At 45.2% G+C, this 26,851-nt stretch overlaps 1 protein-coding gene across 1 annotated transcript in view; it reads left to right on the top strand.

The window, feature by feature from the left end:
• Positions 1-26,851, top strand: part of SNAPC1 (small nuclear RNA activating complex polypeptide 1) — a 171,003-nt gene that overhangs the window by 92,376 nt on the left and 51,776 nt on the right. Inside the window, exons 6-8 of the mRNA XM_086937944.1 lie at positions 1,181-1,246; positions 19,729-19,791; positions 25,896-26,037. Coding sequence (XP_086794070.1) covers positions 1,181-1,246; positions 19,729-19,791; positions 25,896-26,037 — 271 coding nt within the window. The remainder of the gene's footprint in view (positions 1-1,180; positions 1,247-19,728; positions 19,792-25,895; positions 26,038-26,851) is intronic.

Genomic DNA, 26,851 nt, shown 5'->3' with positions numbered 1-26,851 from the left:
ACTGCTCAGCTGACCCCCCCTGGAGTTAGGGGAGTGCAGCTGAGCAGTTTGTGAGCACCAGTTTCGGCCGATTTTGTTACAGGGGGCCAGTATAGTCGACCCCCGGTAACAAAAACGGCCCCCCAGGGGCCAAAAACCAGCCCCACCCTAGCGGCCTACCGGGGAAACGCCCGGTGCCCGCTATGGCCAGTCCGGGCCTGGTGTGCGATTCAGTGCAAGTCCGAGTAAGTTCTGGACTGGTGTTGTAGGAGACCTTTCCTTTGTGGGTCAGAGTGAGATCTGAATGTATCCCAGTACCAGTGTAGACAGAGCGCTTGATTTGATTCTTAGAAAATCTGACTATGTGGTAGACCGCTTTAGGGTGGGCTGAATGGAGATAAAGACGAGGAAGCTCTGGGGTGCGAAAAAGAGGGAGAACTAATAATGTGGGGAAGATGGCACACTAGTGGTTGTGGATGGAGGGAACCTCTCCTAGGAAGCTGGGCCACAGGTTGGGGGGCAGGGTCCCTGTTTGTGCTACTTCTCCAAGTTCAGAGAGGAAAAGGCCTACCCACTTTGGTCAGAGGGAACTCCTGAGTGATGGATGGAGAGCCCTGTCAGTTTAGGCCAATGTGAGTTCGAGAGGTGAAGGTTGGTGCAAGCACATCCCGGACCTAGGCAGATAAGGATAACTCTTAACATTTTTCCCAATTATGTTCCACCCTTGCCCATGGTGAGTCAAAGTAGATCTGCAGTGAGGTGGCATGGGTATCCACCCATCCTGCTTGAGAGGGTCCACTGCCATCAGAGTCTGAGGTACCTTGCCAGGTGAGGAATATCGGTTTCCTATGTTTAGTGCTGGTAAGCATGGGCATCGATGCGAGAGCGAGGGACACCCTCTGATTGTGGATGAGGTCGAGGTCCGGGAAGTGCAGAGACAGCTGTCCTTACAATTGTATACAACGGTGAGCCCTGTTTTGGGGGATGGAGAGAGCATCCTATGCTGCAGACACTGAGCTCATTGGCGAGAGAAACAAATCGAATGGTCAATGCTTACGTTTTATAATGAAATCTGATTGTGCTTCATTCATTATGTCTCGACTGCCATTCCACTTCCATATTGTATAATGCTTTTGGCCTTCAGTTGTAACTATTTTCTTCTGTGCCTAATTCAATTCTTTGTTTGCTTTTGCTGAAACAGAATTTTAAAATGAAGAAAAGTGGAGAAGAACAGGAGGACCAAGGAAGTACTTCTCAAGAGTCAGAAGTAAGAATTTTCTTTTTGCTTTTAGATGTTCAAGAATATGTCACCTGCTACTGTATTGCCTGCAATAATGTGATCAGGTTGCCAGATGTTGGGGATTGTCAACTGGTGTAAATGCTAAGATTGCTCCTCTTACTTGATGTGAACACATGTAATCCATTGTTCTATGAATTTTCTCTCTTTGCCAAATATTAACTGCAAAAATAGTGTGACTTTTCCACTTGTAGCCACTATTTTAGTGACAAATTTCAGTCCCAACATTTTCAACCAGCAACAGCTTGCCCCATTTCAGAGTGCTTCTCAAGTATATAAATTCTGTCCGCTTAGCTATTCAAACACATATTTTATGGTATAACAGTGATTGGTTGCTACATGCTAACTGGAAATACCTATTTTATGTTTGACTTGGGAGCAAACTGTCAAGAATCCCTCTCCTTCACTCCACACGTTCTTCTCGGTCTTTCCCCACCTCGTTCCTTCCTCTCCACCTTCCATCTCCCCTTCTGAAGTCATCTATATTGTTCACACTGCCATCACCTCTTATGCCCTCTCTGAACCCTTTGCCCTTTCAAATCATTAAAACTTCATTTATCACTACTCTTCCTCTTGCCTACGGGACTGGTTACTAGCTTATCTGACTTAATCTGTTAAAGATCTTAACATACTTAAAATGCCCCCACTAATCACTCTATTGCTTCCAACTATAATTCTGACGCCTTCCTCTCCTTATTTGGTTAACACACTTGCATGCCACCTCTCCAGCAGTCTTTCGATTGGACAGCCTTGGACTGTGCTCAACTGTGAATGCTCTGGCTCAGGTTTTGAACTTGAAACCTCTACCTACTACTGACATCCTTCCTCTGCCCTCAACATTCTATACCTCTCTGTTTCCTTTCACATAGTGGATCACAACAACATCTTGTGAGCACAGTCATTCTTGGGGATTTATTGGTGCAGTAATCTCTTGGTTTTCACCCTACCTAGTCCACCAAACCTATTCAGTGTCTGGATGCTTTGAACCTTCCTCTCTGCCAATAAAGTGACTTCAAGGCTCTGTCCTCGACCCCTTTATCTCTCTTTCTACTTAATGTCTTGTGGCACCTTTAACTCCAGATGAAGATACCACATGCTTGCCAAAGGCATTTGTCGCTGAACTGTTTTTCTCTTCTTTCTGACAGTTTGTCTTGAACAACTCGTGCCTATCTATTCTTTTTATGGCAGCTGGGCACCATATAAAGTGTTTGGGTGTAAAACCTGATATGAGTTGTAGGGAGAAGACGAGCATGCATTCCTCAAAGGTGGTTGGGGGGGGTTCTGCTTCTACAAAAAGAAGATAAGTTGTCCATTTAAAAGCCTATTTGTCCTATACTCTGAAAAGGCCTTCATGAAATATTCCTGAACTTAAAACTAAGCCTATTGCTCTCCTGGCATGTTTCATGTTTGCCCAACCTGGCATAAGGTTGCCCATCTTAATATAAGTTTGGAAAATCTGAAAAATGTCTATGCTTCTTGTTTCAAAACAGTTGCCTGTAATAAGACATGTGGTCAGTCAGAAAGTGCAATTTCAAAAGGTCCATCGCATATCATTGCATCTATCTGCTCTTCTACATTAAACTTTCTTTTGCATTTTTCTATTCTGCTCTCCTCCAAGAAGTTATTAATGATAACAAAAATATACATGGAAAGGGCAAGGTACAAAAATGAAAGCACTACTTACACAAGTCTCTGTCCAATACATAACCCTCCCAGTCCATAACCTGCAATTCCACCCATCATGAAATTTTAATACATCCATAAATATAAGGTTAATAATAAAGTCCTTAATAACTCTCTTTTGCCATTTTAATTCCTCTAAATACTGGGTGTTTATGTGTCCCAATTTAACGGCCTTCCTACCCTGGACAAGGCTTCATAACCACTGATTAACCAGTTGGTTAGGTGACAAATAGGTCACGCAGCAATGCAGCACTTGCTAGTTGATGGAAGATTGATTGAAAGTAATTGAGCCATATGGCGTGACTGCAGCTCCAATAATGCTTGGGCACATGCCTAAAGGGTTGTGCTGCATGCATGGCCAGTTCACGGAATTTTTAACTTTATTAGCTGGAGCTGCACAGGATCACACAAAGTGTCTTTTAGTGAATTGACACTTTTTTACGTAAAACAAAGCATGCTTTGCAAAGGCACTTTACCTCTCTTAGATGGTAGTTGGGTTTTCTCATAGTGACAGAAAACCCCCCTGCTGGTCACATCTCAGTACATATTAACCTCGTGGCACCTCTGGTAATCCATGAGAAGGGTTTGATTCTGCTGTATGAGATATACCTGGGAAGAGAAGGAACTACACAAAGTTGCAAGGTGTGCTCTGTGAGGTTTCAGGTGTTTTTCCTTTGGGGCTATACACAAGAATGGCATTTATTCATCAGAAGAACATGTTAAAGCTCCAATCCTTCAGTTTTAAAAGGCTGTACTGAACTGTACCCACATAATTTGCAACCAGTTCCAGAAATCCGGTAATTTAACCTTTGTAGGGCCAGCCAGGTTACACCCTAGCATAAATTGACATTTCTTAACTAAGAAACTGGAAAAAGACAGACCTGCCTACTGGTAAATTCCCACTATATCTTGAACAATTAAGCTAGAATCTTAAAGTGTCGAACATTCTATAATAACTTTCCAGTACTATAATGCTAAAGGATTTGAAAATGTATGTTTTTTAAAGTCTCAACTTTGATTGGATGTTCATTTATAATGCATACTTAATTATGGTTTTGATTACCAATCACAGCCTCTTTTATGGCAAGCCTTAACTGCTTGACCTACTGAGGTGAGACAATGAAGTTTTGAAGGTCAATCCATGTGCAACCAAGGACTCATTGTGGAACATGCGAGAATTGAAGAGTCACTGGCTGGTTGATGGTATAGTGAGGTTTATTAAATTGAACTGGTAACAAAGGATGAGGTTTCTAAGCTTGACAGACCAGCTGACAGTTTTGAAATCTCTTTCATATAACTATCAAACCTTTACAACTGCATTCCACTAATATGGCAACAAGCTAGAGGGTTGGTAAACAGCACATAGCCAAATAAAGCATTAGATCATACTCTTCCGATGGATACACCCTCCCACAGATTGCTCACCTTACGAGTGATCATTGCAGAGTCATACTTGCCCAAATAAAGCTTCTCCCCAGCAGTATTTCTTCACTCCTGCCAAGTTGCACCCAGCAACTTTAGCTGCTACTCCGTCTCTGGACAAGACAACATTGGAGAATATCTTTTTTCCCAAACTTTTTATTGAATAAAGCAAAACAGGGAAGGTAAAAACAAAAGGGGAACGCAGTGCATTACCAGATTTTCATACTTGGGTTTATTGGTACAGTATTTGACAAGATGGTACATTAGATTAATCCTTCGAGGTAGTGGCACCTACAATTCAAAATAATATTGACATTCCATCACAAGATCTGCCAGATGCGGGGAGGTATTGTCAAAGGGGGTGCAAATCAGTCCCCTGGACACATTCCATGCCTTCCAAATTTTCGGCCATTACCACCCTCTTCGCCTGCATACACCAGTCCATATCGGACTCCCAATCACAAAACCTGGGTTTAAGTAAGCCCTTCCAGGTTCTCGCTATGTTGCGTTTCGCTACCATACAGCCGAGGGAGACCCAAACGCTCTCAGCTCTAGACAGTTCAGTCGCTTCCCAGATATTAAGGAGACCTAAGCGGGGCAAAACATCAATGGTTTTGTGACTGGTCGTGAACAGTGCTGACATGACCATTCCCCAGTAAGGCTGAAGAATCAGGCATACCCACCATTGGTGCTGGTACATACCAATTTGGCCACATTCCCTGGGGCAGGCAGGGGAGCCCAGAGCCCCCATTTTAACCAGCGCTGAACTGGTGTAGTAAGCCCTGTGTAGGAGTTTAAGTTGAATGAGTTCAATGTCTCCAACGTACTCCACCCATCGTGTTTGAACTTTCCCTAATGTGTCCGGTGTATTAAGTATTTTGCGATGTGTCAGGGAGATATCTTTTTCCTGCAGGTAGTCATCTAGAAGTCTATCCTCTAGGGGCGGGGAAGCAGGTAGTTCCATGCCCTTGGTATCTCATTTTGTAGCTCATTTCGGGCTTGGATATATCGAAAGGGTTCCCCACTCTGTAATTGGTAATCTCTCTGGAGATTGCTAGAGGGGACCACTCCACCTCTTACCCACAGATCGCCCACCCTAGAGAGACCGATCGTATCCCACTTGTCGAAACCGGGGTGCTTCAACAGCATTCCCAGTTGGTATGTGTCAAGCAACGGTGTAACCCATGTGATTCTAGACTTCCACCCCAACGCGGTTGTTGTGGCATGCCATATAGCAATTGTGGTAGAAGTCGAGGTGTATTTTGGTGCCTGGTCCTTCCCACCATAGATTGCTCTGAGATAATTGCTGGGGAGCATGTTATGTCTATCAATCCTGTAGGCGGGGTCTGTCCCCGGACGGTGCACCCAGTGATTGACAGCCAGCTGGGAGGCCCAATAATAGCTTTTAATTGCGGGCAGGCGGATACCTCTATCGTACCAGCTTTATGTAAGTTTAGTCAAAGCTATTCTAGGGGCACCATTCTCCCAAAGCAAGGAACGTACTCTGCTTCAATTGCGACGACAATTTGTGCCAGGACCAAATAAGGTGTGTTCTGTAGGGCATAGATAAAGTGCAGAAGTGCCATCATTGTATAAAGAGCAGCTCTACCCAGTAGGGTAAGGGGCAGGGTCTTCCAGTGACGAACGTCTGGCCGAAAGCAGTGAAGCGGGGAGCCAAATTATGGTCATAAAAAACTTTTCAGAGTCGGTCGTAGTGTAGATTCCCAAATATAGAAATCCATCCGTGGCTATTTTATCCCTGCAATCCTTAGGCAGGGTTGGGGGAGCCCAGCTTAGAACATAGACAAGAGACTCATCCCAGTTAATGGTGTAACCAGAGTATTTCCAAAAAAGACCAAATATATGTAGGACACTGTGAATGGAGAAGTAGGGTATGGCCAAATAAAGCAGGATATCGTCCGCGTAAAGGGTGATTTTATCCACCCAATCCGCTGACCAATTAAGGCCCCTAATAAGCGGGTCCCCCCGATCCAAATTGCCTGGGGCTCTAGGGCCAAATCAAAAAACAAGGGGGAAAGGGGACATCCCTGCCTCATTCCCTTCTGCAGTGTAAATGTTCCCGACCGACGCCCGTTGACTGTATTGCGGGGCAGCGGTTCCGTACTAATAAGGCGCACCCAGGATAAAAATCGCTTCCCGAAATCATATCTTTCATGAGTGCAAGTAAAAAAAGGCAATTTGATAATGTCGAACGCCATCTTGGCATCCAGAAGCATAATCACTGCATCGTCTCGATGCAGTGATTATGCTTCTGGATGCCAAGATGGCCGCCCTGCCTAGAACCCCGTGGATTTACAAAAGGGGGTGGTGATGAACAGAGTGTCTGAATTGAGCAGACCACTCTTACCCAGTCCAAAGATCAGGGCTTGATCCATCACCGTTATTTATCTCACTGCCCCATCCCAGCTCAGAATCTGGCTATATGCAAATCAGTCTGTCCCTGGCCCAGTGCATCATGGGAACAGGGCAGACTAAACTACCAAGCCAATTCTTTACCAGAAAGGAGACAAGCTACCGGGGACCGGTTTCTGGCATTTCAGCCTCTTCGGCCCGTGGAGGCGTCGAAGATTGAGAGCGGTGTTTCTGGCTGGCATAAAACCGGATTGGTCCAGGTGGACCAATGTGTGGGGATGCAGCGAGAGGTTGCGTGCGAGGATTTTAGATAAATGTTTTACTTCTGGGTTCAGGAGGGAGATTGGCCTGTATGAGTCACAGCGCTTGGGGGCTTACCCTTTTTATGAATAACAACTGTGTTGGCCAGTCTCTGTGTGGCGGGCAAAATCCCTCTGTGCACACTTTCCTTGTGCATCCATGTGAGGTTTGGGGCAATGGTGGTAGCATTTGTTTTGTAGAGTTCAATAGGGAGGCCCACGGAGCCCCTGGCTTTCCTGGACTGTAGAGCCCCGATCGCCCTGGATACCTCCTCAGCGGTCAAGACGGAATCCAAGTCCTCCACAGCTTGAGGGTCAAGAACCGGGAGTCCCAGGGTGTCCAAGAGTTCTCTTGCTGCCTCGTAGGTGGGATCCTGTGTGGAGGCATAGACCCATTTGAAGTGATCAGTGAACGCTTCCGCGATCCCGGCTCTATCATGTGATCTACTCCCTTCCTGACCCACAATCTCATTTTTTGGCTCTATCCCTTTTGTCGAGCCAGGCTAATAACTTGCTCACCTTATCACCTGTTACGACGATGGATATGATTGACAGCTTGTCGCCCCTCTACAAATCAGTGTATTCTGTACGTTGGTCTTTGAAGCTGGCACACTTGACCAGCAGCTTTGCTCCCATTTTGTATTTTGGTGCTCTGAGGCTGATGTTAACTTCCTCAAGGCACATTTGTCTTATGTGTTGCATTTTCCACTTACCTTTGCCAAGCAAGGATTTACTATGGGCATTGTTAAAGGCTTTTTGAGTTGTCTTTGTTTACCAGATCAACCATATTTGGTTAAGTACTTAAGCCTTTGCCACATTTCTTTACCCCTTCTCCACTTGTCACGCCTCCTTAACTTGGTGCTCACTTTCTTGTTAGGTTCACCCTCTGAGCCTATCCATGTTGTCCATTGTGGTTGCTCACTTTAACACTGTAATATTAGTCTTCATTACCTTAGCTCGGCGTTGTAACAAACTGGAAGCTTTTTCTGTTTGTCCTCTTTAAACCCAATTTTTCTGACTGACTGGTTCTTGGGACCAAGACTTATTTTTTGCTGAATATTATCACCCCATTTCACATGGGTCAGTTAATCAATCTGCCAACACACATGCCTCCTCACCACTTCAAAAAGGGATTGCATCTCATGGCCCCTCAGCGAGACCTTTGTTTAAATATAAACTGGACCTGCAAGCACCAGATTGATGATCAGCTTATCCTTGGATACACTTCCAATTTGCCATGCACCCCTTGGCCTTACCTCTGCCACTCAAATTTTCATGTAAATGTTGGAGGTGGTCACTGCCCTCGTACCTCAGTGGCTGGTACCCGAAGCAGGCTCACTGCAGTCAGTCGTAGGCCACCTCCAGACGACTTCTGAACTCCTCACGTCTTTGCTGTTTTCCATCAACCAGCAAAGTTCCAAACTATACCCTACACATAAGAGTCCCCTCATTGAAGCAGTCCTGGACAATTTGGCATTCAAGGCCTTTTCACCACTATAGAAAGCCCGGGACATTCAGGGGAAGATTCAGATTTTTCATAATCAAATGTGGTTCTCTGTGAGGACGACCGTGGCTTCTTGCATTCCTAGCCACGTGCACCCTTCCATCTCCGGAACTCCAGATGGCATATGCTGGCCCTGCAGTGGAACCTCGTGGAACACAACCCACAACCCTGATCTACCTCAGGCCACTCTCCCCTCCCCACCCATACTTCAAGGTTGTTACAGTCTTGCAACGTCCTTGGGTGGGCAGGAAGGGGTTCATTTACGGAGGGGTGGTAATTAGAGTTCCCACCTCAATCTTTTGGAGCTTCTGGCTAATATTGTTGTGGATGCTTTTAAAGGTTATTTGTTGATTATTTGACCTTTATTTGTTTACCAGATCACCTTTCTTATTTAGGCCATCTATTATGACATTTCTGAAGATTTTTTCCCCATTTGTTTTCACTTCCTCTTTCATTATGCCACAGTTGAACCTTAATTTGGTGCTTCTCTTTCCTGATGTTTGGCCGTCAAGCCGCTACATTACTGCCCTTTCAGGCTACTCACTTAGAAAGCTGTACTTCTCATTGCCATTACTTCCATTTCAGCATGTCAGTATTTATGTTCTGTCTGTCCAGCCTTCCTTCACTTAATATTTCCCAGCCAGGCTGGACCAGAGCACTAAGGCTTCATTCATTTCCAAAGTGGTCACTCCATTTCAGGAGGATTAATCTGTCCCCCTGCAGATGTTCTTACCCACCTGCTCATCCCACCCAAGAGGAGGTAAGGCTACACTGGATCCTCATAGGGTTCTTAGGTACATGATGACCAACTCTTCCTGGTCTATGCTGGCTTTAATGAGGGAATGGTGATTCGAAGCGGATAGTTTCCCACAAGATCATCTTTGCATCAAAATTGAGTATGCCCTTGTGTAGAATTTGTCTCCTTGCAGCATCATGGTCTATTCCGCAAGGCTAAGGCCGCTGCTTTAGCACTGTCTCTAGATGTTTCCGATCAGATATTTGCGTGCTACGACATGGGCAATGGTCCACTAATTTATCTGCCAATACTGCCTACACAAAGGGTCTCCAACATTTCAAGAAAGGTCAACCTGTTTCTTGCCTCAGTATGATCATTGGGAGTGCTGTTCCTTTAAGTTCTGATTGCTGAGTTTCAGGATGCCGGTGAGTGGATAGGCTTTCCACCATGCTTTCTGAAGAAGCGAATTACAAGCTCCAGAAGCCACTCACTAGCATTCTAGGGACCCGTTCACCTGTGATAACGAGCCATGCAGAGTAAATATCTAATGTCATACAGAGCAAATCTTTAATATAAAGCGCATGGTTATACTCGGCCAGTGTGTCCCCGCGCTGTGGTGCAACTGCAAAAATTTCTACACGCGGAACCTCCCCTCTCGTAACTATCCCGGGGGAAGAGATACGTTTTCAGATTTTTCCTAAAAATGCTCTCCCGGGTCTCCATCCGGAGACACAAGGGGAGTCTGTTCCAGTGCTGGGCAGCCAGCAGGCGGAAGGAGCGTCCACCCAGCCTAGCTCTCTTAATAGCGGGAACACACACCAAACCCACCCCACCTGATCTCAATTGGCATGCTGGGGGCATAGGGGGTAAGTAGCTCAGACAGATAGAAGGGAGCCCTCCCCTGCATAATACGATAGCATACACATAGTGCCTTAAACAGGACTCTCTCCCTTATCGGCAACCAGTGGAGTGCAGCCCGCGCTGTCTTCGCGGAGGCCCTCCTCAGGCGCAAAAAGAACCAAATGCGCTGCTGCGTTCTGCACCCCCTGGAGTCTGAGCATACTCTTCGTCGTAGCACCCAGGTAAAGAATATTGCCATAATCCAGGCGCGATGTCACCAGGGCATGGACCATGGTCTTCCTGGCTGCAGTAGGCAGCATATGCAGAGTTTTGCGAAGGACCCTCAGGACTCCAAAACAGGCGCCTGCCACCCGCCTGCTTTGGTACTCAAAGGAGAGCCTTGTCTCCAGCCACACCCCCAGATTCTTTGCCTGAGCGCAGGGGAAAGGGGTAGTCCCCAAACTCTGGGGCCACCAGGCCGATGACCACACCGACAGGGCTCTCCCCACTACAAGCACCTCTATCTTATTGCCATTCAACTTCAGGCAGTTGTTAGCCATCCATGTGGCCAGTTCTTGCAGGCATGCCAAAAAATTGGAGGCTGCCGTGTCCTGTGCCTGTGTAAGGGAGACCACCAGCTGCGTGTCATCGGCATAGGACACGACACTGATCCCAAACCCATCAGCAATCTCTGCTAGAGGAGCCACATAGAGATTGAACAGGGTCGGGCTCCGGGTCAAACCCTGCGGTACCCCCGTCTTAATTTGATGATTTTCGAATAATGGGAGCCCTGCCTTACCTGAAAGCTGCTCCCAGACAAAAAAAAATTCATCCAGCTCAGGGCACTGCCAGACACACCTCCTTTCCTCAAACACTGCACCAGAGTGTGGTGGACAACAGTGTCAAAGGCAGCACTTAAATCCAACAGGATCAAGGCCGCCGTCTGACCCGCATCCACATATTGCCTGATGGTTTCAGTGGCGAAGAGCAAGGCAGATTCCGTCGATTAGCAGGCTCGGAAACCAGACTGAATGGGATGCAGGAGATTGAATTTCCCAATATGCACCGTCAGCTGCATATTTACCACTTTCTCTGCGACCTTGGCGAAGTACGGTAAAAGAGAGATGGGACGTAGATTATCCAGTTGATCTGGGCCAATATGAGGTTTCTTGGGCATTTGTAGGACCACAGCTTCCTTCTAGCATCTTGGTACTGTGCATACTTAATGAGGTCTCCACCAGATGTCTGATATATGGCTCCAGATTATCCAAGCTCCCTCTCAGCACTTTGGGGGGGTCGGGTCTCTGGTAGAACCCGATTTAATACTAATACAAATTTTAATTAGCTGTTCTGGGGGGGGGGGGGGGGGCATGGTAAAACTCTTCAAACCTTCGCCCTCCCAGGCATACTCTATCTCCTCCGCCACCTCATCTCCAACTCGGGCAGAGTCAGGTAAGGTGGAATATATTATCTCCACTTTGTCTGAGGAAAAAGTCTGCCACACGATTGCATAGCTCTTCTGAGCCCACAGATGGCGCAGCTGACATAGCTAAGGAAGATATCTCCTTTTAAACCCTAAACAGTTCCCGTGTAGAGTTGCCCGCCGACCCAATTCTCTCCAGATAGTATACTGCCTTTGCTCTTCTAATGAGCCCATGGTAGCTCTTCAGTGCCTCTTTAGGATGTACCATGTTACAACGCATACCGTTACAACTACCTACTATTACAACGCGACCATTACAATGCATACCATTACAACGCATAGCGCTTTGAGGTGCTGGATAGTGGTAAGTATAATTTACTATTCTAACTCCAGTCCCCGTGGACCCTAGGGAAGGTGTTGGATAGTAAATTATACTTATTCCCTATCCTAGAGCGCCCCCCAGCGCAATGCGTTGTAATGGTATGCGTTGTAAAAGATGCGTTGTAATGGTAGTGCGTTGTAACAAATGCGTTGTAACAGGTGTATACCGCCTCTTTATACTCCCTCCTCCCCTGGTCAGAGAAGTATTTCCTCCACCTCCTTTCCAGGCGTTTGCAAGCTGCTTTCGCCGTTCTCAAGGCGGCTGTATACCAAGGAGCAGATTTTTGTGCTCTACCTGGTATTTTTTGTGACCAGGGTCGGTGCTGTCCCGGGCCTCCGTAATCCGCCTGTCCAAGTTTATGCACACACTTTCCGCATCCGTGCCACCAGGTAGGCCCCCAAGTGAAAGGGCGGTGCTAAACTTTCCCTGCGAGAAGCCTGCCCACCTCCGACACACTATGCCCCTTTTCACTTTCTCCTGTGTCTTTGGCCCCGGCAGTCTCATAGCAAAAGGGACCAGGAAATGGTCTGTCCATACAACAGGGACAGGGGGATAAACCACTATATTCTCCCAATTTGTAAAAAGAGGGTCCAGCAGATGGCCCCTGAGATGGGTAGGGGAGTCCGATATTAACCGAAGTTGTAGAGTGGCCATTTCCAGTCATAGTTCATCCGCCACCGTACAACAAGCATCATCAAAATGCAAATTGAGATCACCCAGCACTAAGAGTTTATCATACCGTAGTGCCGGTTGAGTAAGGTAATCCATCAAACTAGAGAAAAAGCGAGTAGGGGGACCAGGAGGTCTGTAGATCAGAATCCCTTTCACAATATAGTTCAGGTCCACCTTAATCATAAAGATCCCCGCCTCGCTATCCGCAATAGCGATAGACTCAAGGGTGCATTGGATGTGATGTTTGAAAATGATTGCCACTCCGCCCCCTCTGACGGAAACTCTCTCTATCCTAGTGATCGCATAGCCCCTAAGTAGTGCCTCTAAGATCTCTGGCGCTGACTCCTCGTCCAGCCAGGTCTCAGAGAGAAACATTACGTCTACCTGACCATCTAAGAGCTGGTCGTAGACCTCCAGTCTGTGCTTCCTAAGTGACCGGCAATTCAGCAGACAGCAGTTCAGATGAGGTTTTTTCTCCTCCACCTCCCTCCCCACACTAGATTTGAAAGAGCAGTGCCTGCAATCCCAGCTCTTACTACCTCCCGCCAAGCTGTGTCGACCTAGATCCGCAGTGTGGGGGGGGGGGGGGCACAGAGCAAACAATTCCAGGGAGCTATACTTTCGCTTTACTACGGCACTCCCCATCAGCGGTAGTTTGAGGCAAGAAACATGTTGACCGTTCTTGAACCAGGGATTCATTGATATTCTTGTGGGTTCCACGTTTATTTTTAATTTTGGCATCAGTTCCTGGCCTGAATACACAATTTCTTTTTGATAACTTTTAGCCAATTTTAATTTCAACCATTCCCAATCTACCCCAATCTACCCCATATTTTCTCCTCTCTCTCCCAGGCCAGATGCAGGGCATTACTCAACTGCTTTTCCAAGCCAGTTTTGGGTAAGGAAAAAGATCTCTGGCAAAGAGCCCCCTTGTTCGAGCCCTCTGGACACTACAGCGCCCACCCAGCAAGAAACATGGCACGATGAGGAAGCATGCCACTTCGTTGGTTGAGGGTTCATGTATGCGATAAGGGATGCTGCTTCCATCTGACCTCATTAGATTTAAAATACCAATGAAGTATTAAACCTCTAACAGAATAGCAGAGTACTTAGTTGGTCAGCTTGGCAATTCCAGGGATACAGAGATGCATAGTACTACCATCTTTGAAATAGTTAAACCCTCTGAATTACGTACTTGGCTGCAATTCAGAGAGCTACTTCCAGGGTACTTGTGAGTTACCAGTACCTCCCGAGCTACTTGTTGTAGACCCCTGGCTTAACAGACGTCCATTTGCCAGAAATGTGTTGTAGAATGGCTTGGTTTGATAATCACCTCAGACCCACCAACTAGAAGGTTCTCCTTGTGCATTGATTCAAGATGTGAGGAATCTGCAGGAAGAAGTATTCATCAAACGTTATTTACCTTTGAAAAAGTTCCAGCATGCCTCCTCTTTGTCACGCAGCTGCTAATACGTTCTAAGTTGGTTTTGGTACACTGTGAATCCTTCAGTCTTGACGCCTCTGCCTTCGAGGGTGTGGGGAAAAAAGGATGGTGGATTGACTTTGGTGCACCAGGGAAGCACCTTAGATGGCTCCATGATGTCACATCTGGGTGAAACCCAAGGCAGAGACAAAGCTAACACTTTAACTGTTGGCATAGGGGAGCTATTTTAACTTTTCTGATAGACACCTAGCCACAGATTACTCAGCTTTTGAATATCCCCCAGGCATTAGACTGGATCCATAAACTTTTTTGTAGTACCTCGGTGTGCCGTTAGGTGGCGCCACACTGACAGCATTTTGCTATGCAAATGAGTGTGGAGCCCATATATGCACCACCCTTAAACGCTGATGTCAGTTCCTTTCTTTCCATGCCACCTGATGTAGATCCGGAGCTCGTTTCGCGTATCTCTTAGACATTTTTTCAAAATGTTTTCCAGTGTGCATGGGATGTCTCCTCCAAAAATGACAGGTTTCAAGTCCTGTAGGGACTGTCTCAAATAAATATCTGTAACAGATCTGCCACTTGTGTCTATAGTCGGGCCACGACTTCAAGGCCTGTAGCGACTGCATGCCGATGAACCTGTAGGCTATCAGGGATCGCTAGGTGAAGCTGTTGCAAGCCACAAATAAAATCTGACCGTGCAACTGCTCCAAGTCACGGTGTCTTTTAGTTTCTACTAATCCATAGGATCTGCACGTTTATTGGACAACATATACTAGGGGCTTGGTGCCTAGGCTGATTCCAGGCAGCCCTGCAGAATTAGTTGGTCTATAGACCAGCTAGCTCACAGTACCACCATAAGCCCCCTAGCCCTGTCCGTGAGCAGATGGTTTCTGGCAACCACTGAACATGACAACCCTGACCCCTCAGGGATCATGGGAACAGTACAGAACCTTTCTCTCAATCCCTCTTGCTCACTGATTCTCAGAGAAGTATACAGATAATACACAGTGGGACGTTTTCAATAAGTTTTATAGAACCAACGTTATTCTTGTATAAAATACATGTGCTGGAATGCAGATAAAAGTGATTACAAGCACCAAAAGTGTAAATATTTGATATAGCTCAAAAGCAGTCTATATATGCAGGCATGTAAAACAAGGCAGTAATCTAGCGTACCCCTACTATGCAAACCCTTCTCTAAATGTACCTAGAGTGTGTGTGGGTGTTTAGCCAAGAATCACCCAGGGGACGGTCCAACCCCATTTCCTGATGGAAGAGAGTGAAGGACCCAGTCTTGGTCATGAACTGGACTCCCCACACAAGAAGTTAGACCGCTGCGTGGTGAAGTCTCAGCATGCAAGGTCCCTTGGGTCAGCTGAAGTGCCTCCTCTACCAATCTATTGAGATGCTTATCTTTTATAATTAAAAGCAGCCTGGCGATGTGTGTCTAGATTAGTGATGTTATGTTGATAGCTCTGTCCCCCATGGATGAAGATAGAGATGACATTTGTAGATAGTGCGAAAAGAGACCTTGTACATTATGTTCACGGCATTGTGATAATGCTGTGTGAAGCTAGATTTGTTTCAGGGGAACTAATCCAACATTGTTGTGCACGCAAAATATGTGAAATGTTATTTTGAGGACAATGTAAGAAATCTGCTTCGCTACATGGGCCTAACCGGGGCTATAACAACGGTGCACGTCCAAAGTTCTGTCCCATTCTCGCTCCTGAAGTTGTTGAAGCCTCTTGAGAGGTCAGTCTTAGTCACGGTCGAAATCATCCGGTAAGTCTAAAAAGAAGCACAAGAAATGAAAGGAGAATTCTGCACCCTTGCACCACTCATTCGTCTGAGCAGGGCCGTGGGACATCTCTCGGTCCCACAATTGGTTCCGGCACTGCCTGAGATTCTGGATCTGTCAGCCATGCACCGGCTCTTCGCATCCTTACTGACACCTTCTGGCGTGCCTTTGGGCTGTAAGGAACCGAGAGGCCTTCCTTCTGTAACGCCATTGGCGGGTTCGCCCTGGGTGCCAGTTGGGCCATCTGAGCCCATCTTGCCTCCTGCTCCACTTCCCTCTTCTGGCACGACAACCGATACTGGCATGAGCTCTTTGACTCTTACTGACTCCATGGATACCGGAGGAGGTGGTCCCGGTTGCTCTCTTCAACACCGATCAAAGTTGCGTCTGATTCCACCCAAGGTGCCTCTTCCCCCTCCCCCCATTGATTTGTCACCCCCTTAAGGGAAACCGCACACTTTACATTTCCGTTTTGAGATAGACTCAGACAATGACTACGATATGGGATATCAGTTCGCTCAACTCTACCAGGAAGGTAATTGGTACGAGGACCTACAGGAGGCTAGCCTACCTCCCCTCAAACTGCCATCTTCTTGTCCACAGGCACTGCCAGGAGGAAACTGCTTCTTGCACCATCTTGATCTGTAGGGCGACCATGGTCCTTGACCTCCAATCCCCCACCATGGAGGTTAAGACCAATGTTTTGACAGGGTTCCTCCAACCGAGGCAAACATCTTCTGAACCCCTCCTTTCCATTTACTGAGGTACTGACTGATACCATATTGGGGGCGTGAGCCAAACCTTGCTCCGCCCCTCCCAATCAATAAACAAATTGCCAGACACCATAACCCTACTCCAGGTGACTCTGCTTTTCTTTAACAGCACCCTCCGCCCGAAAGACTGGTGGATTTGTCCACGTACACAATTCGTTGTGGCTTGGCTGTCACTGATTCCATCAGGCAGGCCATAGGCACGACCATTGCCAATCGCCGTCATTCATGGCTGTGATCGACTTGGTTCTTAGGCAATGTATAGTCCTCCCTAACGGACATATCCATTGATGGGCCTCATCAGTTCGGGGACAAGGCTGATTCCGCTTTAGAACAATTTAAGGAGAGCAGGACTACTGCACGCTCTTTGGACCCACCTGCCCCACCCACAGTTCCAATGTACCTTTTGTGGCTTTGGTCAAAGTCCCCCCTATCACCAGCCTGTTCCGCCCCCACAGAGAACCCAGCAGTTTTGAGGTCAAGACAATGGTGCCCACCACTCCCACAGCCAAGGTCAATTTGGCCGCTCAGTCTGTTGATTCCCCCCACCCCCAAAGCCTCAACTGCCAAAGATCGTTAGCATGACCTTACTGGAGCATTGCCCCCTGTTGGAGGCAGAATCCACCAATTCTACCCAGGGGTACAACAGATCGTTAATACAGGTTATGCTATACCCTTCCTTTCTTCCCGTTGCACCTCCTTCTCCCAGTGACTGACAGAGGACTATCCTTCCATTTTGTGGCAGTCCTTTTGGCCTAAGAGACAATCGCATGGGGGCCTGAAGTAGGTTGTTGTTGATATTCCTCCTACTTTGTGATGCCCAAGAAAGATGGAGACCTGTGGACCATTTTAGACCTGAGTAATCTCAATGCCTTCCTCTAGAAGGAGAAATTCAAAATGTTCACTTTGGCCCAGGTCTTGTCTGCCATCGATCCTGGATACTGGGTGGTAGCCTAGAACCTGCAGGACACCTCTTTCCATCTACCAGTCCTGACGGCCCATTTGCATTACCTGCACTTTGTGGTGGGACAGGACCATTATCAGTGTGCTGTGCTCCCATTTGTTCTCACTTTTGTCGCTCGGGTGTTCACAAAAGTGATGGTTGTGGCAGCACATCTTTGGAGTTTAGGGGTGACAATCTTCCCCAACCTCACCATGACGACTGACTGTTGAAGGCAGGCTCTTCCTAGGTAGTCTACCGACTCTAGACTACTGTGAACCTCATCTTTGGGGCTCCCTGTCAAGGTGCCAAAGTCGCACCTGACTCGTCAGAAGCTTCCCTGCGTTTGAACCATTCGGGACATGGTTCGTATTTGTGCCTTGTCCTTGAGGAAAAAGAGTCCAGGACATTCAGACTATGATTCTAATCTTTCAGCCTCAGTCCTGGATTTCAGTGATTTCCGCTCAGAGGCTACTTAACTCCTGGCCTCTGCATGCTGCTGATCAAGCACACCAGGTGGCATGTGCAGGATCTGCAGTGGGATCTGAAGTCTAAGTGGGCCCAACATCAATGGAACCTCGTTCAGATTTCAGAGAAGATAGCAAAGAATCTACAGTGGTGGTTGCTGGACCATGATTGGGTCAGGGGCAGACCCCTTTCCCTTCCCCACCCCGAGTTGACAGTAGTGACCAATGCATCTCTTTTGGCCTGGGTCTGCCACCTGGGAGAGGTGGGGCTCAGAGGCTTCTGATCTCTAGTGGAGTCCGGGCTCCAGATCCACCTTCTGGAGCTGAGGGCCCTCTTGGCGCTAAAGCCTTTCTTTCGTCCATCATGGAGAGGCTAATTCAGGTGCTCGGGGACAATACCAACGCCATGTGGTACATCAACAAACTGGTCAGGGTGGTGGCACAGACCCTGTGCTAAGAGACGTTAAGCCTCTGGAGGTGCCTGGACTGCCTAGAAAATTCCCTGGAGGTGAACCACCTTGCAGGATCTTTGAAAACCAGGGCAGGCAAGTCCAGCTGATGGCTCCCAGCAGATCAAGAGGGACAGTTGCACCTGGATGTGGTGAGAGGTCTCTTACACGAATGGGGAGATCCATGGCTAGATTTGTTAACCGATGTAAAAACGCGCAATGCGAGCACTTCTGCGCATTGGGGTTTCCAAGGAATCTCTCACTCTGAGATTAATCCCGCCTCGAGTGGAACTCGGGACTCTCTATGCCTTTTGGATGATACCACTACTGCCCTGAATACTCAAGAAGATCAGGACAAGTTGATTCCCTCCCCATGACTTATGCTAAGCAACTCCATGTGTTCATGAAGTACTATTGTCTGGACAGCCATGTTTACTGGTAGGACTCTGTCCTGGACGACTTTTTAGTTTGAGTCTATTCACACACCCACGTTCATTATGTACTGCTTTGGTATCCAGAAGGTGAGGAATCTGCAGCTAGAAGCCTATCAGAAGAACTAGTTACTTAGCTTTGGTTATGCTCTTTCTGGTAGAGACCCCATCTAGCTACAGATTTCTAACCGACCCTCCAGTCCTTCACATTCTGTGATTTGACTATATCCATTGATTGGAACTCTTTGGGTCTGTGGGCACAGACAGCCCTTGAAAGCGGCTAACTTCAGAGGACGATATGGACACCTCTTTGGGGCTCACACATCCTTTCCGGAAAGAGGTCAGCAAAAAGCCGCATGGTACCACATGACGATGCGCCAAGGTAAAACTGAAAAGTTTCTGGATCCAGTCTGACACCTGGGGAATATTCAAAAGGTGTGAAATCTGCAGCTTTACCTGCAAATAATAGAGTATCCAGCAGAAAGACCATTACCAAAGGTGAATTTATTTGTTCTTTTCATCTTTTTAAGTAAGTTGAACACATTTTTGTAAATGGTATACAGGAAACTCTTGATGGCTTCTTTGCTGAGCATTATCATTGCATACATTAGTCTAGTATCGTTCTTCAACGGAAACAATTCAATATTATTCAGTAAGTTAGGCGCTGGAGAAATAGACCAATTAAAAGAAGTTTGTGAAATAAAAGTTGCCCTTTAGCAAGTGAGAAAATAGGTAAACAAGAGGGTCATGAATACTCATTTGTGCAGAAAAAAGCCCTTTCTGTAACTAATGTTTCTTTATATTTCTTTTCAGAGCTGGGAAAGAGCAAAGACGTTAGCAGCAATCAAATCAAAGTCCTATTCCACAGCTGTCCAGGTACGTCTGAGAGCTTCATTTTTTAAACTTTAAAAATGTGTTTTAAAAAAATAACCTTTAGATCAATTATTTTTATTTCTGTTAAATATAACGTTATGGTACCGTAAATTTGAATTTCTCACTAGGATAGCGTGTATGTTGAACTTGAGGAAATAAACGTTTGTTTTTGACATTTGCAAATGTAATGTGCATAGTTTTGAGAATTCAGTACATGGAAAGAAAAAAAATCACCATTTCAGATTTCTTTAAATAAAGTTAACTGAGATAGAATTAACTTGCAATCATATTCCTACAACAAGGAACTGAGTAACGTTGCTTCTAAACATTGTAAGGGAGCAGCTCTAGAACTTTAGTCCTGTTAATTAGAGGTCTTCACCAATTGCAGACGAGTTATACTATCCTTGGCTCACTCTAAACGGTAAACTGCCAGGAACTGTTGAGGAAAAGAGTTTCCTGCCTGCTGCACTGCAGAATTGTTAAGTGCTCGTCAGAGGCCTTGAAACACTGGCACAAGAAAGTTGCTCCAAGGACTAATGACATTATTCTCTTGCTGACTCCTAGAGGTGCTTCTCCTGCCAGATAAGAACACTTACTTCAGGGGAACTGCTCTCTTTCAGTTTTAGAGTGCACACTTTCTAGGAAAGAGAGGACGCTGCATCTGCCTGTTTGAAAGCCAGTGGATCAGTTACACAAGGACGCCGTTCACTCCTGGAGAGTGCAGAAGGTCCTATGGACCAAGAACAACTGTGCTGCTGCAGTGAACTATATTATATGGAACTGGATATTTTGCTGTGGACTGCCAACTGCAGCTGTGAGGATCCCGCCACCCACCTTGAAGCTGTGGATTAATGTCAAAGGAAATCTGACCTGACTATTTTGTTACTGTGCTCTGCACAAAACCAATGTTATTTGTGCAGAGCAAAAAAAATAGGATGGTACTTCAATGTTGAAAGAAGTTAAAAACCTTTATGGCACGATTAAAGAATTGACTTAACATTAACTACAGTGTTGAAGTGGTTCACTTATACCGGAATCAAAATTTTAACATCGCAAGCGTGATCCATTACAGCTGTGCCCAGAGGGACGTTTCCTAATCGTAGGGAACGCATGACATCCACCTGGTAAGTTCCCTGAATGGCAGAGTGGATGAACTAAGCCCTCAACACCTTGTGTGTCATGAATGGCAGTTACACCCAGAGGAGGTGCAGGGTCTTTTCCAAGAATGGGGAGAATGTTGGCTCAATCTTTTCGCCACCATCTAGAACCGCAGTCTAATCACTATTGCTTGTTGGAGTTTCCAGGGTGTCTTTTGCTCGGAGACTCGTTCCATATTGAGTGAAACTCTGGGCTACTGTATGCCTTCCTTCCTATACCTCCTCTGGCCCAAGTTCTGAGGAAGATTACGACCAACCGGGCTCAATTCATTCTAGCGTCAAAGATTTTGGCATGGAGAGTATGTTATCCAGAAGTCCTGGGCATGAGCATCGTTCTTTCAATCAGGATGCCCATGTGTGTGGCTTTAGAAATTGAGCGGTAACAGTTGAATACTTTCAACCTACCTGCCGAAGATGTTGATGTCCTCTCGGCAGCCAGGCGTCCCTCAACCAAATCTTTATACACCTGCTGTTGAAATAAGTTAGGGACTTGGTGCTCTTCTCAGCAGATAAACTGTCCAAAGTTCTGTTTTGGTTGTCCCTAACCCAGCAAGGGTTTGCTTCGGATACTGTTAAATTGTATGTTTCAGATCTTTTGGCCTTTTTACGGTTGCCAGACCAGCCCTCATTATTCAGATCACCAGTTGTGATTCGTTTCCTCAAATGGTTACAACCTATTTGCCCTTTTTCCATTTATTGTAGCCAAATGGTACATCAATTTGTTCCTCATGTGCGCTCCTATTGAGCCTCTCCACAGTTGTTCTCTCTGGCTCCTTACCTTCAAGGCAATATTTCTTGTTGCCATAACATTGGCTCGACGGGTGAGTGAGTTGCATTCGCTGTCTAATAACCTGTCCTACCCCATGATCTACCCATATAATCTGGTTCTACGAGCTTGCACTTCACTTTCGTGTTGCCCCAAACTTCACCTTTCTGGCATTCTTTGCTCTGCCTCACCCCTCAAAGGAGGAGAGACTTCACTGTCTGGATCTGAAAAGGGCTCGCCGCTTCTAAATTTATCACACTAAAGAACACCATGTAGTCAACTAGCTATTTAACAGATTTTCTGGAGATAAGAAAGGCAAGGCTGTGACCATCTTAAGCTGTATCATACTGTCCATTGAGATCTGCTATGCACTCGCCCAAAGGCTGCCCCCTGGAGGTTTGCAGGCTCTTTTTGCCAGAACCAAGACTGCTACCACTGCATTGCTGCGCACAGTGTATGTCCAGGACATATGTCTGGCTGCTACGTGAGTGACACTGCCTATGCTCATGGCGCAATGTCTAGACAGCCAGGTCAGCTGGGAAGGGCATTTTACCTAGTCAGTCCTTCAGAACTTTTTGGTTTGAGCCTATTCATACCACCTCCTAGAAGGTACTGCTCTAGTTGGTCTGGTAACAAATTCCAAATCTAATCTGAGGCCTGGGGAATATTCAAAAGGGAAGGTAAGTAACTTGTTCATCCAGCGATGGCTCCAGATGGACAGGGTCTGGACCCCAGTAACTCACCTCAGCGTGTCTACATCTAAGATTTTTTTGCCAACTGGATACTGTCTGTCTCACCAAAAGTGAATGGGCATTTTGATTAATTTTGCCGTAGCCCCCCATAAAGTGTATAGCCTACAAGTCATTTAGTTTAATATAGTGACATTACGGTTCTTTTTTTGCAGATGTGTATTAAGAGTATAAATTCATTATTTTCCTAGAAAGTAAGTTTATACATTGGTTTGGTTACTTATCTAACATTTGTTCTAGACAAATAGCCGGGTTGAAAAGAAAACCCCACAGATTATCGCTATACCCAGTGCAAAAGCAGGATTCTATAATCTTGAAAAGACAGTTCAAGAATTTTAATCTTGCAAAAATGATCAACCGATACCCATGGATGTACACAATTAATCTAAGGTGAAATTATACTCTTATCTTTCTGACGAATGGTATCAGCAATTCAATCAAGAATACTACTACAGAAAGGGGCAGTTCAGTATTTGGAGTCCCCATCAAATAGGAATCATCAAACACTGGATCCTTGCACAATTACTGGTGGTTCCAACCGCATACACTTGCTACGCTAGAAAACCAACCCTTTTTGGGGAGAGGGTGAAATGAAGCTGCAGCAAGGTGGGTGGGAGGTGAGTTTGATAGCTCAATACCCACCAAGGGTGCATCAACCTAGATCACAGTTTTACCAATTATAAAGGCTTCCTCCGTCAGAAATCACATATTGACCTGCTGAAACGGTCAATCCTCCTCCGCAACTATTTCTTTACTGGACATAATGCAAGCATCCTCTTTCATTCAGTAATTACTCTCCGGTGAGAATGGCTGGCATTCCTCTCATTGTAAATTGATGCTTTCTGGCTCTATCATGTATTGGCCTAATGATGGTCCTAGCAATCTGTGGGATCAAACGTCATCAACAAGGAGACTCCTTGGCAGGAAATTAATTCTTGCTCACCTGTGAACAGTTTTAGTTCAATGGCTAGAAGGATCAAGTATGTTTGAAGCCAATTCTCTACTCTGTTTGTTTAGTCACACATGTCCTCACCTCACTGTTTTATTTCACTGAACACCTGAACCTTTTGAGTTAGCGCTGAGTTTTTTTTAAATATAAAAAACTGTGACCCCCCCCCCCATTCATTGATTACTGTAGAGTTGTATGTTCTCTTTAGTTCATTCACTTGGCGGGAATCCAGGTATTTCACTGTTGACATGATTGTAGCTTTATCTTCTTTGGTTCATTCTGCTTCGTGGGAATCTAGGTATTTCACTTTTGACACTTTTCCAAACGAACTTTTTTTAACATTATTCAAATTGCAGCTTTGTTGCCTTTTGTTACACGTGGCCCATGCTTGATTATGCTTAAACAAGAAGCTTCTGTTTTGTGCATTGCTCATTTTAGAAGTGACATGTACTATGAATTACTCCCCTTAAAGCCTTTGTTGCGGCCTAATCATACGCAGAACTGACATGGAGTTTGACCGAAAATAAGAATCTACCACAAATATATTGTTCATTCCAAATGGTGCAAATACACACCTCTGTACTGGTTTGCGGTTGGTATTCACACGATTCATGTGTGAGACCCCAAACTGTAACATCTTGTCTCCAGAGGTGACAGTCAGTTCTTCTTAGTTCTAAATGTAGGTCCTCAGGTTCTCCTGAACCCAATATTTAAGTTGTGCACCAATTATTCTCATGGTTTGCTCACTCATTTCACTAAATGTATTGTTTTGATAATAACCAGTAGAAGCATTGACGTTCAAAAGCCAGCAATGATGTCCCATATATGCTTGTTAAAGAGGAAATGTGGTTTATCTAGCCTTTAAGGAAGCTATGTTTGGACAAGGCCTGTGTTACAAATGTTTCTTTCCTACTTGACCACAAAGTGTGATCTGAGCAAGTCATCTTCGCTTTGACCTCAGTTTCCCTATCTGCCACAATTTGGTCTGAATGCCGATATCAAAAATCACATACAAATGCTGGGCATTTGTGTGTTTTCCAATTCTCGTTTTATATATAAAATGGGGGTTGCAGCTCAGGTCTATTATTTTCTGGCGAAATTGCATTTCATAAATACGTGTGGAAGGGTCTGCATAAACGAATTCTTGTCAGCAAACGGTGTACATTCTCTTGTGATTCCTTTTCCACATTTGCTTCGTAAGTAAAGAAATTATTTTTTTTACATTAGATTGTCTTCATTGTTATAATTTGTACAGTGGGCTGCCCATGGAGGGCCAAAGCTGTGTTACTGTCTTCCTGCAATAGTTACATGTGCTAATGGGAGAAGCACTTGCCCATCAGGCTTCAAAGATGCATCGATATTACAGTATAAGGAATTACAGTTTAGGGATACTGGCAGAGCACAAGCACACAGCTTAGATGTAGTTTCAATTCGGGAGAACATAAGGCGTCTTAGTATCTCTTTGAAACGAGAGCTGGTTGTATATTTTTAGAACGCCTGCTGGTAGTGAAGTCTCAAATTTGGCAGATTGCATCAAAAAAGATCATCCTACTGTGCGAGCTTTGATGTAATTGGGAGCACCAGTCATTATTTGGCGCTTGAAAAGGATGCCTAGTTGGACTCAGTAGCAGTGTGGTTTTCTTTGCAGAAATGCTGGTTGAGCACAGTTTGCACTACGGAGGACTTTGAAGGAGATTCTAGAGGCAACTGGTAGAGGCCTTTTGTGTGATCTTAAGAACAGAGACAAACCTGGTATTCTTGTGTTTTAAATTTTAAATCCTCTAAAATCTGTGTCACGGGTGTAGTGGCATATTCTGCCTGGACAGGACCAGTGATTGCTTGAATCCAATATGGGTATCATAGGAAATGGAATGTTTGAGTTGTTAGTCAACGGAGGGTTTTGGAAATTAACCCCTTCGCTGCTCATGACGAGCTCAGCTCGTCATGCAGCACCCTGGTCGTGTGCTCATGATGAGCTGAGCTCGTCATGAACCATGGAATTTAACAATTTCCAGCACAGGAGAGGAATCAGCCTAGCAGTCATGTCGTTAATTCAACGGAGGTGCAACAGTCCGATTGCTTTAAAGATAACTGTAGCAGATTCATATGGCGGTGCTGAAGAGCCCAGGTTCGTCTAAAGGTATATACATTGTCTGCTTTGATTTCACACCCCAATCCTATAGATAGAAACGATTCAGCAAGTGTATAATCATATAAATATTTTATGTATGGCTTTTTGCTCTAAAGACGTAAAATAAAAGTTTACAGAATTGGTTGGATTTTTTGGAATAATAAATTAAACACAAGTTGAAAGTGAATACTATTTTTTAACTGTACATGAGGCACCGGTTGTCTTCTAGAAATATTGTTGTGAAAGAGGTCTAGGTTGCAAAAAGACTTAAACTGATAGCAAGCATTTCTTAGCTTAAGAAATAAACTGACAAACTTTATTCTAATGTCTCATGTTCCCTCGTTTGATATTTCAGGCCCCAAAGTCAAGAAGGCATCGCCAGGTAAAAGTGGAGTCTTCTGAATCTGGATCTGACCAAGGAAAGAAAAAATTAACAATGGAAGAAAGAAGCAGAAAGAGACTACACCCACGGTTTAGACACTTATCTGAAACCCAAGGTAACTCTGGAGTTTAAACTATACATTGTGTTCTTTCTAACTAAAAAGTATATGTGGAACACAGCAGAGCGTTAAGATCATTTTAAGGTAGTTAAGGTATTAGTCTGGGTGAACATGAACCAACCACTGGCAACCAAAAATATCAAATTGGACTACCTTCATTATATTTGGTTAATAGGTGTGTGCAGAATCTTTAATTACAATACTGAAATATTGGAAAGAGCACGCACGTGGCGCAAGGCATCATTTCATCAACACCTTTTAGGCACCTTGATTAATTGTGGCAATTTCCTTTAGGCCTCTATTATGTCTACATGTTAGTCTTTATCATCTGTACGAGTCCCAGTTCCTTGAAATTGTTTCTGCGGTCTTTGATCTTGTATATGATTCCAAAAGTGGTAAGGTTCCAGAAGTTCAAAAATGGGTCAACAAGCTTATCTAAAACATGCAAGTAAAAACTATTTTTCAGGCTCCAATCGTCCCATTCTTTGCATCACCAATCACTCTCCCAGCTCCTAGTTTTTTCATCTTCTGTCCAGATTTTAAACTGGGTGGGTGTGGACTCCTTAATCAATAACAGATTTGGAGTGGCATTGGTAGGTTCTACATTATAGAAATTATGCATAAAGGTGATTCTCTTACGCATTTATGAGGCAGAAAATTTTGTCACAGAAAGTAGTGTTTGGTTAAAACAAAATACCACTCCATAGTTAAGTAAAGAGGACTTGGCAGTAAATTATGTCAAACACACAAGAGGTGATGGCAGGATGTTTACAAAAAAGTCAGACTACTTGCAATTGCATGGGGTATTATT

The sequence above is a fragment of the Lissotriton vulgaris genome, chromosome 9 (genome assembly GCF_964263255.1).
Source record: "Lissotriton vulgaris chromosome 9, aLisVul1.2, whole genome shotgun sequence".
Lineage (NCBI taxonomy): Eukaryota > Metazoa > Chordata > Amphibia > Caudata > Salamandridae > Lissotriton > Lissotriton vulgaris.
The sequence above is the reverse complement of the archived record's forward strand: the minus strand, read 5'-3'. Positions and strand labels throughout refer to the sequence as shown.